The 16,251-nt window shown below is 42.2% G+C and overlaps 1 protein-coding gene across 6 annotated transcripts in view; it reads right to left on the bottom strand.

The window, feature by feature from the left end:
• Positions 1–16,251, bottom strand: part of LOC116087157 (zinc finger protein 474) — a 46,962-nt gene that overhangs the window by 19,456 nt on the left and 11,255 nt on the right. For all 6 annotated transcript variants that reach the window (XR_004117273.1, XR_004117272.1, XM_031365673.1 and 3 more), the window contains one exon: positions 3,828–5,061. Coding sequence is in view for 4 of the 6 variants with exons in the window: in XM_031365673.1 (XP_031221533.1) it covers positions 3,828–4,853 (1,026 nt within the window). In the remaining 2 variants the exon portion in view is untranslated. The remainder of the gene's footprint in view (positions 1–3,827; positions 5,062–16,251) is intronic.

Genomic DNA, 16,251 nt, shown 5'->3' with positions numbered 1-16,251 from the left:
TCTGATACTATTCTTTTGACCTCTAAGGGCCCCAGACATGCATGCACTGTACACACGTGTGAGAGGAAAAACATTCCCCCCCAAAAAAAAAATTTACAAAAGGAGGAGTAAGGGCTGTATAAGCCACTCAACAGTTAACAACAGTCAAGGACCCAGGTTCAGTTCCCTGCACCCACCTCAGATAGCTTGCAACCCCCTGGAAGTTCTGCTGCAGGGGGTTGGACACTTTTGTTCTCCTAGGACACCTTCAATCAGGTATACATACATGTACATAGACGCACACCTATCCACATACACATAGTTGACTAAAAATCAATCTTTTTTTTTTTTAAAGGAGAAAGGCAGTCACATATTTGATAATGTAGAAGATATTAAAAGGAAACAGCAGATGGCAGCACCAGATGCTAGTGATGTGTTCAGCTGCAGCCTGAGCCCTGGGGATGCCAACAGTACTCAGATTCAAGTTCAGAGAGACAGTCTTCTGTAGAAAAGATAGCGTCCCTTAATAAAAATAATTCCGGCTTTGCATTAGGAACACTTCATGTGTTACCAACAAAATCCTAAGACAATCAGTCCCTAGCCTTACTTAGAGAAGGTCTTTGGGCAACTGAATTTGGGTTTATAATTACGAGTTTAATTATCATTCTGTGCTTCTAGTAACTGGAAGAGGTCTCGACCTACAGACTGTAACAATCAGCTTCCAAAGAAAGAGCCGACTTGTTATCATTTATTCCTTTTAATCTAAAATAAGGAAAAATAGTGCCTTCTATCGTATTCTACAGGGGATATCTTGGAACAATAGTTGCAAAATGAATGTTTGCTTAAGCAACCACAATAGTAAAATTCAGAACAATAATCCACATTTTTCCACACTGTGCATCAAAACTTCATATGAAGTTTTTAACTAGGTGTAGCTCACACAAGCCTTCCTTCTTTCAGAGGAAGGAGATGCCACAATGCTGGTCACTATGACATAGGGTCAGACGATGATGGCCGCAGGACAATAGACATCTGCATAATTCCACACTAAGGTTTTTACTCCCCATAAACTCTGCTAGAGCACTTCACAACTTTTCTACGAGATCACAAGGATTAGATTTGGCTCTGTAGTTCATATTATACATAGCAGAAGAGTTTGAGTTCATATAAGAATAAAGTGAGGTACCCACTTAAATTTCACAGGCAATTTATTTTTGTTCTTCTTGATTTACTGCATCATAAGAGAACCTTCAATTGTAGGGACATCCTTAGCTGCACTGTAGTTGGCCATCAAACCTCACTGTCACCCACTGAGAGCAAATTGCTTCTCCAATACTATGGCCGTTATTGTGAACATGTTTTTCTCTCTGGAATTCAGGTTGAGTCCCTTGAGAATATCGGGTAAGTTAGCTGATGCTAATCCAAGACCAGATCAGGAATTCCAAAGTGAAAACTGCTCTAATTGACAAGAGAACGAGATGAAGCAGGCATCCAAATTGTAAAAAGCAATGCACTTCAGTCAGCCAAGAGTCAGCTGTCACAGGCAGATTCAACTCCAGGATCTAATGATGTATAGGTCAGCGCTCCTTATGAAAAACAAATGACTCATTGTACAAAGTGGTAAGTGGTGTGAGGAAGCTAAAATTTCAACAGACGGGATCCAGAAAGCAAAGTGAACTAGTCAGAAAGGGCGTTCCGAATGCACCTTAAACACACTGCCTGAGGGTATGGATAACATCCATCACTTCCAGAACACCTTCTGCTTTAGGGAAGTCTAAAACTTGCTCCATTTTCATTAACCCAAACTTGATTTAAATTTGGATATGACCTTTTGCTTAGATGACCTGTCATCTGTGTTCACTGGGACCTGTATGGTTCCCAAATATGTCAGGACACAAGTAACAATGGTGGGTGCCACTTTCCTACTGACACATGCCAGGCAATGCCTTTGAGGGTTTGGGTGCACACTGGCAACATCCAGTCTTCTAGGGGCCTCCCTAGGGTCTCACAGACACACAGGCATCATGGAGATACCACCACTGCTGACACGTTCTCCCTCAGACAACAGGGTGGGTGGGGGAGGGAGGTGGCTTTTTGTGACAACACTGACCCAGTCAGTCGGTCTCTTTCAGCAGTTGTGACTGAGGGAACACGCTGTGCTTAGCCAGTTGGCTCCAGTCTTGGAGCACAAAGTATGTGTTCCAAACAATAAACACAAGAGTCCTGACCATACACTCCTCCCTAGCTCTAGGTCTGCAATGAGAACGTTTAAAGTAAATGCATGCAACCAAGAAAGAGGGTTGCACATCCGAATGGTTCGAATGCTGGAACGGTCGCTGATTGGTGGCCCTAAGACACAGATCCTTTTACTCTGTTTCCAGATCCCACATGTCTTGGAAGAAAAGCAGCAGGCAGAGGATGGGAAAACCAGATCAGCTTTATGAGACCAGCTCAGAGCCCATGCCACACTTAAGCATTTGGATTTCTATAGAGCAAAGAATCTAGCAATTTTGAATTTTTTGTTTTGTTTTGTCTTCAATATTCACTGGAAAAAAAATTGTTCCACATGTTGGTCTGACTTCTCTGCTCTAGGATGACTATCATGGGATCTTCAAAACTAGTAAGTCCATAATTTTTAGTCATGGAAATTAGGAATAAGGACTAGACAGTTCTCAGAGTAATAAAAAAAAATAAAGGCAAGAGAAATTAGATCATAATAAAAGATGTGACCTTATCACTCCAGTTTAATCATGGTTCAAATTACCTTTGTTTCCTTAAACTATTCAGTTTGCAAGCAGTCTCTGGCTACAAACTGTTGTCAGGAGGCCATGATTCTGGGTTTTGAGCATGCTTGGAATTCAAACAGCCATGAGGAAAGATCACCTCCTACTTCTTACAGTTGACATATAAGATGTAACAGGGCAGTGTCCTGATTTTAGGGCAGGACACTCATTGGCCACCTTCATAAGCACCCCTGTCCAATCCTGTTAATGGTGAGACTCCATTAAGTAAAAGGCTAATAACTTTAACCTTAGAGGCTGACAATACTTGGGTTCATTGTTTAGAATGACTGAGGCTGGGGGGGGGGGGACATCATCCTGTGAACAGTCTCCGTAATGGGTACAGAAAAACACAGGACTGAGAACTTCCCAGAACCATGCATATATAGCTAGTTGCTTCAGCATACATGAAAGGGTTAACCAACCCCCCATACACACATACACACACACACATACCCACACACGTATAATCATGTATGCCTTCAACAAAATCACGCTGTATCTGCAGAGCACATAGACTTCTCCAGTGCGCCAGTGTTTAATTATTGCTAAAGTCATTTGGGGTTTTTGACACAGATTCTATTTTAGTAAGATAAACTCAGCACAACCCAATGTTGCCAAAAACCGAATTCCTAAGGTAGATGACTAAAATAAGCCAGCAATAAACATTGGCTGTTGGAATGGGAATCATATCTCTGTAATGTAGACACAGCATTAATGACTCATTTTAAGTAACAGTCTCTCCCAGGGATTACTGGGACGAGGAATCAGAGGGAAAAAAAAAAAAAAAAAGTCCATCTCTTTTAGGCCGTAGGACTGGAGAGGATTAGGAACCAACCAGACAAGGATTCTGTTAGGTCTGCTTTGCAAAAATAGACACACACACACACAACCCCTGGAGTCCAAAAGGAGATCCACTTGGACAGGGTGCTTTGAGATACAAGTAAGGTTTTGGGAAACACCATCGTTGGGGCTGAGGTGGCTGGCTCTGGGAATAGTTCTCTCATCCTTTTGTAGATGCATTGTGTCCCCAGTCCAACTATTTCATAGATATATGTCACCAGTTACCTTGTCCCCATTGGGTGCTTCCATGTTCCTCTGTTGCTTGGAATTAGTGGGTGCATTTGGACCGCCTTTCCTTTCTAGGTTTGAATTGAGAGTTTTTGGTCCACTAGGTTGAGATTTACAACTTCTCTGGTGTACAGGTAGGCGGTCTACAGCAAAGGTCCGGCCACAATTTGGGCAAGGTACAAGCGCGGCTTGACTCGCCCCCTCTTGGCTGGGCTGTCCAGTTGGAAGGGGTTGAGGCTTCTGGGGCAGTGGCCGACGCAGCTCTCTAGGGAGCCGGTCATTCTCAATTTTCCACTTTTCCAAGCATTTGGGCTCGTGGATAGGAAGGGACAGCGTGCCAAATTCCCTACCACAAATGTAACAGATGAGAGTCCTTGGTCGGGCTGGGATGCCGCTAGAAGCTTTCTTGAGACCAGTAGAAACATTAGAACTATCCATGTTTGGTGTTCCAGGATTCTCACCCTTTGGCTTGCAGCTTCTCTGGTGAACCAGGAGACGATCTGGCAAGAAGGTGCGGCCGCAGTTTTCACAGGGTAGCAGCTGAGCCTGCGCACTCTGAAATGCCTCCTCGTTGGCTGCCTGAAGATTGAAGGAGTCACTGCCTACACTACCGATGGGCTGCGGTTTGGAGGGTTCTGGCCTCCTCAAGTGCTTGGGTAGTTTGCTGTTCTCAATGCGCCACTTCTCCAAGCACTGGGGCTCATGAATGGCAAGTGACTGGGACCCAAATTCTCGGCCACAAATGTAGCATATGCGGAAGCCTGGCCTGCGGGATGGGATCACCGGGTGTCTAGGTTGGCTCTCTAACATAATTCGACTTGAGCGTTTTGATAGAATCGCTGTCCCCGGTCTCTGAGTGTTGGCCTTTATAGTTTTGGATAGACCGCCACACTGTGTTTCCTGCAAGAGGGTTGAATGGGGATCACTAGGCACGTCAGCCTGCTGGATAAGGAAGGTGGGCTCTTTGGAGCAGCGGATAGTTCCTTGTGATTGGCTAGAAATCCTCTCATTTCCTCTTTCCATGAACAGAGGAAGCTATCTCTAGTGCTTGCTGGAGTTTGAGGCCACACTGGTTCTAGGCTGCTGCTTAGACTAAAGGCTAGTGATGCTGAACCTGTCCTGAGCTTCCAGATATCGCCAGTACTTGGATCAGTGACTCAGAGCTTCACTGGAGGGCAGCGCAGTCTGGTGTGTGGGAAAGTCCCCATTAAGCCTTAGATGTCTCCAAGATCTGTAAGGAGCAGGAGATATAAATCAATAAGTTAACTACACTCAGAGGCAGACAGACAGACAGACAGACAGACAGACACACATACACACACACACACACACACACACGTCCCTTAGATCATAAACTGATAAAAGACAGCATTGTTTTTTTTTAAAATGGCCATGTGGTCTGTTTGGCTAGCTTACTGACCACCAGTACATTAGAGATATTCAAGAAACATCAAAACAAATGTGAATAGTTTACAAATTGCAGTGTCCTGAAATTAGCAGAGCAAAATTATCCACAAAGAAGGCTGAAGATGACATCCCATAGACACGGATGACACAAACTAACAGTCCACACCCAGGAAGAAGACTGTCCACAGAAGAGAAAATTGAAGCTGCTTCTACCCACAGAAGAGAAAAACCAAAAAACTACGAAAATTCAAGAGATCAACAGAACCCGCAGAAAACCTTTGTGATCCCACAAACCCCTCCTTCAGAGATTCTTAACCCAGTGACCTAGACTCATTTGATAATTCTGAAAACATCAGACTTCTCAGGATGTTTAAAAACAAATAAAAACTGTATTTTAGACATTATTTAAAGGTGAAACAAATCTTGTTGAAATGTGTCAAGTATTTGAGGTGACACTGTGTATTAGGAAATGTAGTGTCATAGGCTTCCTGAATATCATGCACTGAAGACCCAGATGAACTATCTGTGCATCTTCCTTGGGATTGAGATGCTCAGGCGTTGCTTGATGCTCTTTCATTGCGTATCATATTTGTTTTGTTTTATATATGTATGTTTGCCAACCAGTTTTGGTAAAGAAAGAAAGAAAAAATATGGTCGCTGGTTTTCTCAAACAAACTAGAAGAAAAAGCTGATAGGATAATGAGATCTCATTATGGGCAGAAGTATAAGTTGTTTTCATCTTTGGAGAAATCATGAGTAACTTTTATTGTGGGCTAACAAGCTAATTCTATCAGAAATCTTGGGTCCTTGCTCATTTTCTGGGTCACCGGGTCAGGGTTGGAGACCGAAAGCATGCATTTAGGTCACAGGCACTGCACCAGATCTGAGGTTCAGCATATGTCAGCAAATATAGCAGCTTAGAGTGCTAATATGAAAACCCCAGGTATGAGGTTTATAGGGATAAAAAGAACTGTGAGATCTGAGTCCAGTTCCCGTGAGATCTGAGTGCAGTTCCTGTGAGATCTGAGTCCAGTTCCTGTAAGATCCGAGTCCAGTTCCTGTATTTTTGGTGCCAAGCAAAGCCTGAACCTTTGGAGTTTAGAGATCAACTCAGGTCTGGCACAGCGACGGGAGTGATTCTTCATCCTGACAGCTCCTGAGGCGGTGATGCTAACACGTGGCAACCAAAGAATGCGTTGGCCCAAACAGAGTGGCCTGCACACAAAGTGAAACCCAGAGAAACGGATCCCTTTCTTGGTATCATTCGAAAAGACAGTGGACTTGGGAAGACTCGGAGCACTGGATAGAGGGCTAGGGGACACACAAAGCACATTTATCCACATTGAGTAAAGGATACTCAGAGCCAATACTACTCCGACCTAGTTACCTTTTATCCCTGAAACCAGGAAGTTACAGATACTAAGAGAAGGGAAAGAGATTAGAAAACTCAATATAATAAAATAGGCTCCCATGCCTTAAATTACTTCTCCATCTGTCTCTGTTTCTCTGTCTCTCTGTCCCTCTCCCTCCATATACACATGCACATGCACACACACACACACACACACATACAAGCACACACATATAAGCACACATGCACACACACACAAGCACACACAAGCACACATGCAAACATACATACACACAAGTACACATGCACACACATAAGCACACATGCACACACATACAGATCCAGTCCTCAGCGTAACACTGAGAAAGCCCTGTGACCTTCACCAACAACTCTATCCCCCTTCTCATGAAGTAAGAGACTAAAATTTAGTGAATGGTATCTGTGGGCCCAACAGTGCTCTAATTTTCATGTATATAATTCAGTTAATTCTGAGATAGCGATGAGGCAGATATTATTATTCAATTTTATAAACAAACTGCAAGCCAGTTGCCCAAAACAATTTCTAAATGTCAGAACAGGGGTTTAATTCCCATTCTTCCTGCCTCTAGGGTCCAGCTCTTTCCATTATCCATTCAACCTGAATTCCACGGAGCTTCTCCTCTTTAGTTTCCATCCGGTTTTAATGCACTATTCATATGCCTCCTGGGCAGGCGCCTAAATTCCCTCCAATCTCTATGCTCGCAAGGGGAGGTGGGAGGGAGATCACAGATGGAAAAAACAGAAGAGGGAGAGAAGCGTTCCCGAAGACAAGGATGTTCTGTATGAGACAGGGTCATTTTATTTTGCAGTAAATATTGCTTGCTAGGAGTTCCTTCTGGCTGAGGTGTGACACATCCTTCTCTGAACCTACCAGCCTCTTTGGGGTCATCTATGCAACCAGCAAAAGAGGGGCAGGGTGTAGGGTAGAGGTCTGTGAGAAAATGACCGCTTTAGTTGTCTTTACAATAGACACAAGATCATGACACTATTCAGTGAGGCCAACTGGTGTTCCGCCTGCAGCTGTCCCCCACTGTCCTTACTGCATGAGAACGCACGTTCACTGTGAAGACTGCCTCTGCAGCAAGCACAGTGAAGCCTCGTAAGGTTCCCACTCTAATCGTCAGCTTTGTCCCTCTTCTGCAGTCATTTCTCATTGCAAGTGAAGGTATGAAAGTGAAAAATGAGGAGATACCTGGAAGCTAGTGAACTCTGGGGAAGACAAGGAGCGGTGCTGAGAGTCTCTGCTGCTAGCTATGCCAAGGCAGTGTGCCAGGGTAAGGATGCTTGGTTGCTTACACGGTAAATTGGTTATAAAAGGAAAAATGCTAGAAATACTCAATACATATATTTAATTCATGGAAAGAAATCGGTCTGTCAACCAGACACACCGTAAAACAACATTGATAGTACATAAAGAGAAGCACTTTGAAAAGCCAGCTAGCCAGCTTTAGCCCAGGTATTTATGGAGATGGGCCTCAATTAGGCATTTTAACCATATTTGCACATTGAACATTTCAGGAATGCTTTGGACGGTTCATATTTTATCAGGATCCTGCCCCTTTCCATTCCCTTTAGGGTTCATGAGAAGGGAGACACACACACAAATCTGAACATCATAGTTGTGAGATTCCAGAGCCCATTTTTGGCTTTAGTCAGTGTTCTTTAAAAGGAAGACCATTGGATGCAAACAAATGTGTGAACACGTCTTTTTAAACTACTTTAATCCTTTAAAATAAATAGAATTAACACATGAGATGGCCCAAATGATGAACCCCAATTCTCCAAATGGGACAAAAATATAAGAAGAAGTTGCAGCTCATCCTGCATGGGCACAATTCAAAGGCCAAGAAGGTTTGATTGTTCTCTTTTACAATGTTTGGCAGCGTCTGTTCTCTCTAGCACCATGTGTGAGTACAGTTTCTTAATGTATGCGCTGGTTTTCCTTACCTGAGAAATTTTGCTTTTTAAAAGAAACAAATATAATCACTTATAGGGAGACTTGTGGCAGGTAATATGGCTCCCAGAGTCTGGTGGGATTTACCTACCAAAAGCCATACTGCTCAACTCCCTTGGTTAAGGCAGCCCTAATTTTTACCTGGCCAGGTTTTTCAGCTGAAAGTCAATGAGCTCTTTTGTAGATAGTGAACATATTGATGGAATTTGAGAAGGATTTTTGGAGACAAGGTCTTAGCATGTATCCCACTTGCCAAATGGTAGGTTTATAGGCACTGATGCTTAGAACATACATATAACGTCTGGAACCCTAGGAGCCATCTTGGAATAGTTTATATCCATGTAACACTTGATGTGACCACTGGGGAAGACTACAGCTCTCTCCATGAGCATCTGCCATCAGCAGGCACTTCCTCCTGGAAGATCCGATTCTTATCTCTCCAGGTCCCTCTTCTGGATGTCTAAGCTGCCGTAATTCAGGATAGTCCCCATCACCTTCCAGTCTTGGAAGTGAAGCTGTAACCTCTCACATGCGGTTAGTTTTTACTGCTAGTGTGTAGGTACCAGCTTCGTTCCTAGTCAACAGCACTTTAAATTCCCTTGGGTCAAATAACATGAATGGTTTATTTCCCGATGGATGCAGACATATTCAGAATAAGTAATTATAAAGAAATCTGTTCCATTTGAGCGACACATTATTTTACTACTGCAGTAAGCACAAGTTCAAAGGAACTCTTTCATAACATGATAGAAGGTCAGGTGCTTGCATCAACAAGAACACTCCCACTGAAAACGTGGTTGTGTGGCTTTAACAAAATGGTATTATGAACTACAAAATGTCACTTCTACATTTTTTATGAATTGAATTAAATTATGAGGGGAAACTTGTCATGTTAGGCCAGGTTATAGTTTCTTGAGATTTTGTATGCCTCTCTTTTTCTACTGATAAGCCAGTTTCTCTCTAATACAATGGAGCAAAATCAGCCCATCCCACTCAGAGACCAAGGACTAACAGAACAGCTGATGGAAACTGGGTAGCTCACACTCTTCTAGAAAGAACTAGGGAAACACATGTCTGTGGTCCTTGGCAAATCTGAGGTAAACTGACAGACCAGTCCTATGAGAACTACAATAGGACCTGGAGGCTGTATGGCTTGAAAACTACAAGAATGGTATTGGAGACATAAAGATAGGGATGCTTTAAATGAAGCCATGCAGCCAGAAGCGTAGCTTTGAGGGAATGTGAGCATTTCCAATCTGGATCTTAATTGATCATTTAAAAAAAAAATGTCCCTCTTCATTTTTTTCTTCACTATAAAAGACATTGAACCCCAAAGTTCTTTTACTTTCACTCACTCTAACTGCCATGTGTGGACACAATAGCCTGTCGTATTAGAAAAGCACAAGGAAAGGAGAGAAACTGACATTTTGTGCTTCTAAGTAGGGCCTTCTGCATGGGCATTTTATGTTGTTAAGACTCATAATACCACCCTATGTAAACTAGTATTAGATCCACCCTGTACTTTTCACTCTATATTGGGTATCCAAATCACAGGGTGTAAAATCACAAATGCTGCACAGGTATGGCCACACAACTGTCACACTGATATGTGGTGAGGTAGAGAAGTAACTATGGAAACCACCAATATGATCGCGCAAGAGCCCTGTAATATGTAGAAGAAATACAAAGCATGATGAAGGAGAGATAAAAGAGAAGAAAAGGGTGAAGTGGGAGGGTTCAGGAGAATTAGTACTGTTCACAGGAGCATCACTGCCCTAGTTTGCTTTCTGTTGTTGTGATAAAACACTGACCCAAAGCCCTTGAGAGGAAAGACTTTACTTTGGCTTGCAAGTTACAGTCCATCATCATCAAGGGAAGTAAAGGCAGGAACTCAAGGCAGGAAGCTGGAAGCAGGAACTGAAACAGAGCCTCAGAATAAAAGCTGCTTTGGGCTTGCTCCCCTCGGCTTGCTCAGCTTGTCTTATACAACCCAAGACCACACGCCTAGGGGTGGCCCCTCCCACAGTGGGCTGGGCCCGTCCATGTCAATCATCAATCAAGAGAATGTTTCACAGGATAATCTGATAGAGGCATTTTCTGAATTGAGGTTTCCTTTCCCCAGATAACTGTAGCTTGTGTCAAACTGACAATAACAACAGCAGCCACAAACTCACCAGCAGTTCACATAATTTTATCCCAAGTGTTGGCTTGGAGGCCAAATGTGCCCCAAATGTATACATTCTTTGTATTAGTCAAAGTGCTAAAAGTGAATTAATTGCCACTACATTTAAATTTAGAGATGTCACGTGAATGGTTGTTTACATTTACTTGACATGGAAGATGTAGCCTGAAGAGCCCACATTCCTGTCCCACAACCAATATGAGCCAAACCACAGTGAAAGCCATAGGTCAGATGGGCAATCTGGACTCTTCCAAAGTTTCTCTTCCAGTTCACATCACTAATTTATAGGTCAAGCTTCCCCCTATGGCTATTTTGATTCTGTAAGATTACTTGTGAACCTCATTTGAAACTGACCCTTTCCCACAGTTTTCTTCTTAATTGGATATTTGAAAACCACTTCAAAAGTCTTGTAAATCCCAGTTCTTCAGAAACTTGGGATCCAGTTGAAGATACGTTATCTTTTCTGAAAGATATGACTGCTGAAGTCACAGCATATTCATTGATAAACATTTAGAAAATCTTGCAAATGAAAGTGGGCTGAAGAGGAGATGCATGGTTTGAGGAGTGAGGGAAGGTCCAAGGAGAAAGGTGTCAGTGATGGAAGGAGGAATAAGTTATTGGAGGGTCAACCGTGACACATGTAATTCCAATCAGAAATGGCAAATTTCTAGATTTAGAAAACCCGTATGAAGGATAGCAGAAGGGGGAACAATAGCAGAAAAAAGTGTTTCTTGGGATCATCTGAATATTTTGAAGTTATTTGCATATGTAATTATCAATCCATGTTATTCAAGCTATTTTATATAAGCCAATGGATAGTGCTTTACCACTTAATGTCTTTCTGTATGTGGGATGTTAGATGTCTTTTTTCTAAAGAACTAGACAGTGGAAGACTCAAATAATCTACTAACAATAAAAGCAGTTGTTCAGTTTTCAGGACTTGGTCTGGCAATCTCTCATTGGAGAAGATGGAAGAATTTGGTCTACTTTTCCCTCTGCCAAGCTGTTTTGTCAAGAAGTGAGTATAAATTAGATTGAACTGAAAATGTGGGGGAACAGACCTGTAATTCCTTCTCAACCTAGAAGGGGATCTCTTTACTCTATCAAGAATCTAAAGTTCATTACCACTAAAAATGAGGGGAAAAAACAGACTCAGATTTTAGTATTCAAACTTTGAAAGAATTTCAAATCAATGCATGGCTTACCAGTCCCATCCTGTGAGATGCCCAACAGAGTCCTACTGTTGTAATTCTCCTGACTCATTATCAGTGCCATGAGTTTGGCATAGACTGCCAAGCCAAGAGTGACAGCATTTGAAGGTTTGTCATTGCTCTAGTGTGTCCAGGTGGGAACAAACACAATGCATAGGGCTACCTTTGGCTGGCATGGGTTGGCAGGAGACAGATGGCTGTCACTGTATCCTTGAGGGACCTTTCTAGCCATACCCTCCACTGACCTAATAACAGACTCAGCATTGTGCCTTAGCTCTACTCTACCCCCAGGAGGTCAGAGTCTCCCGGAGCCTGGCTAACTGTTAAACTTATCATTAAGACCACTTATTTTAAACTTCAACACTGTTAATAATGCTCTCTTTACCCAGAACTGTATCTGGAGAAAGCCCTTGGGCAGAAAGTCAAAAGCAGACCAGGGCCCATGGACATGCTGGATTTCTACTGTGTTGGTCAGTGAATGGGGCTCTATTTTCTGATTTTCTCACTGACAAGCACTGGGTCTGGAGACTTGGTAGTTTACTCACGCCCACAGAATAAATGTTGTTTCTCACTGTGGGCTTTTACTACTGTGGGCCTATGGGCATCCTATGCAGATATGTCACCCAAAAGCTATTGTCGTTCTGATTGATGTCACCAAATGATGTAAACTCTTTGAGAACCCTTATGGTTAGAACTCTTGATGATTCAGAATCCTCTATAATACATCTTTTTTCCTTCTCAGGAAAAGTTAAAGATACCCTTTGCTGGTGAAAACCACTAGGATTCATTTCCTGTGTTCTGTGAGGAACTTGCTCCCTCTCTGTGCCCCATGAGCCCAAGCAAAGCATAAAATGTGGTAAGAGCTCTTTATTTTAAAACCCCATTGCTTATAGCTTAGATATCTTATGGTTTCCAATGTACTGAAAGCTTCCTGCCACTCCATGTCAAATTACTATCAAATGCCAGGAATATCAGAGTATCTGCTCATTTCCATGTAGCGAAGAAAAGGAAGGATGATGTACATCCTTTCAGTTACACAGAAGATGGCAAAGGTCAAGTATTTGCCCTATTTTGTTTGTATTTTCAACTGGCTTTTTCCATGACCTTTCATGTCCTATGCCACCCACATCATTCTTAGTATCATCTCTCTTTACATCTAGGATAAGCCAATGCAATAAGGGCAGAATCAGGAAATGAATAAAGAATGAGGCATCCATGATCAACTCTATAACCACCATAATTTGGCTGGAATGGCAACAGTGCTAACAAGTTCTCACATAGAATGTGTCACTTAAATATTAACTCTGAATATGTCAGTTAAATATTAACTCTGAGATAGTTTAAAGAATGCAGATCATTGTTTACTACATGATGCGCTCTTACCAGTCACATACATGAAGAGTCTTGCTTGTCCCCAAGTGGCAGAGAGAGAAGGAATCCGAAGCATGCAAAGAGCTAAACAAATACTTGCTGACTTTAAGGACAGAGGAAGAACTGAACAAGCCAAGATGTGTGGGTTGCCCTGGAATCTGGAGAGAGTAGGAAACAGATTCTCTCTAAGGGATTTTGAAAGGAATGTGACCTTTTAACATCTCAGCTTGGTGACCTCTGACACAGAACTCTCCCATAATGAAGTTGTGATTTTATTTTTAAGCCATTGACTTTATGGCAACTTACAATACATAATAAGAAATGAAATTGTCCTGAAAAGATGACAGTTTTGTAAATGTAGCAGGCTTCTGCAAAGAGGTTCTTCTGCCAGTCTTGTCCATGCTTTGCTCTGGAATTTTAGGTCATGGAACAGTAAGAAAATGCTTTTCCACCGGTAACCAGTCAGAGGCCTTCGTGAGTTGCTCCAGTTGCTTGTCTTGAATGAGCTATAATGAAATTCACTCTATAACAACAGATGAACAAATATACAACACTGTTCAGTGAGCCCTAGTGTCACTCTCTAAGTGGGTGAGAATCCCCAACCACAGTGCCCCTGACAACTTTAAATTTTGTTTTATACCAACTGTGGTCGGAATGCATTTCCTGGCTCATGCTAATTGTTGTCTTTCTTCTTTCACTATGCTATTTGTTTTGCATTGCTTATTTACATCAGAGAGAATCATCATTAAGTATAATCTTCAGAAACTTGACTTAAACACACATCGATTTTGCCCAGTTCTTGGCATTTCTTATTAATGCAGGTGTGTCATGCTTAATGGAGTTCCTTTTCTTCCTGCGATCATGCTGTCCACAATGCAAGCAGCTTTCTCTAGTGACTGAAAGGATATGCGTGGACCTCGTGGAGAAGGAAGACTCGCTAGTTATCTGCTTTGATTCTGATAATACATTTCTGTTTTGTCGGGTCATTCATTTTCTGTGTGCAGTTCGGGCACAATGGAAATCTTCCAATTTGCTCTTCCCCTGTGTAGCCTTCCTGTGTAACCCCCTGACATGCCTCCCCCATCCCCGGCATCAGCTGTTCACGGGCATCACTGTCACCCAACTTATACTTATTGAGTGAACTGAATAAACATGAGCAAACCACAGATGAAACTGTAGTGTGATATGCAAAATGTATAGGGACATTGGAGATTGCTGCTTGTGATACTCAGAAGAAAATGATTTCCGTTTTAATACGTGAGAGATTATTTTGTTCTTAAGTCGATCATATTTGAGGCTTCTCCCAAGCTAGAAAAGGCTCCCACAGAGGAGGATTGCTGTTAACGTGATGTACTCACTCCAAGGCTGGGAGTATTTTGCTGCTTTGCTGCTGTGTGCCCCCTCAGGAACAAAGATACGGACTGGACTATTACTCAGTTGCAGAGCTTGGTGCTTAAAGCCTGGGTGAACGGTCTGTCTCTGTTTTTCATCATGCCTACAGATCCCAGTTGTGGCCATATGGTATGATGTGTGCCAAGTTTCCCCTCTGTTTGGGACAGAATTGACTGCTCTCATATACTGAGGGAGTTTCCACTGGCCACGGTTCATTTTACCCTTTTCTCATAGCATAGGTTTTCAAAATGCATCTTCTTGCCCAGATACTAAAATTTACATTAATTTTTAGGTGTGACGATGGCATTATAGTTACATTTTGACTATAATTTTTATGAAAGTAATTATAGATTGAGTATAGGCGAAAGAAATAATTGGGAGATCCTTTGTGCATTTGCTCACTTTCCTCATGTTTGTAAAACTAAAGTATAATGTGTGACTAGAGAGACAGTTATGAATAAAATCCAGGATACTCATTTCAGTTGTTTGTGTGATTTTAGCTTTATATAACTTTACTGCACCGATAAGTATCCACAGACAAGGTACCAAATGGCTCCAATACTATAAAGATCCCGTCTTCCTAATTTTAGCATGTTCCACCTTTTTTCCATTATTCCTCTCAAATTCTCATCCCTTATTCTCCACTAACCACAAATCTGCCTTTCACTATGAAAATGTTGTAATTTCAAAATATTATGTAAATGAACATAGACAGTATATAGGCTTTTTCACTGAGCATAACCTCATGATGACTCAACCACATTGCATAGCTCAACAATCTACTGCTTTTCCTGGTTCCATAATGCAGGAGTTTGCATACATGCCATGCTTGGCTTCACCGCTCAAGTGCAGTTTAAACAGTTACAGTTTGATACTATGCTCACTCTTAGGTATATGCATTCATTCATATTCAAAATGCACTGAGTTGCATCTTGAAGGATGCAGAGAAGTCAGGCAGGGGTGGAAGGAAAGATAACTTCAGTCAATGGAGCAGCAGCATTTGTAAAGGTACAAGTACGCAAATCATGGCGTTCTTACAAAATGGCAGGCAGGGCCTGGCTTACAAGGAGGATCGGGTTTCTGTATGATACGTATAAGGTTTTATCAGGAAGGAGCTTAAGTGTGTGTATGCACATGGGGAAATAGGTGAGTCGGTAAATGTGTGGGTGGATACAATTTATGGGAATACATACATGAAATTATGACAGTAAGCATGTGTATGCACAGGTGAGTGTAAGTGTGTGTGTGTGTGTGTGTGTGTGTGTGTATCTAAGGTTGGCATGAATAAAGGAACCACTGGAGGTATAAAAGTGTAGACAGATGTGGGCATTTAGCTGCTAGGAATTCTTTGATGGGATTTGTGCATGGATGTGAGTAGAAACACACATCTATATCCATAAAGGAATGTGAGTGAGTATGAGTGTGTGTGCAGATGAGTTCCAGTGGGTGATGGATGAGAGAGAGAGAGGGAGGGAGAGAGAGAGAGAGAGAGAGAGAGAGAGAGAGAGAGAGAG

The sequence above is a fragment of the Mastomys coucha genome, unplaced genomic scaffold, assembly GCF_008632895.1.
Source record: "Mastomys coucha isolate ucsf_1 unplaced genomic scaffold, UCSF_Mcou_1 pScaffold13, whole genome shotgun sequence".
NCBI classification, from domain to species: Eukaryota; Metazoa; Chordata; class Mammalia; order Rodentia; family Muridae; genus Mastomys; species Mastomys coucha.
The sequence above is the reverse complement of the archived record's forward strand: the minus strand, read 5'-3'. Positions and strand labels throughout refer to the sequence as shown.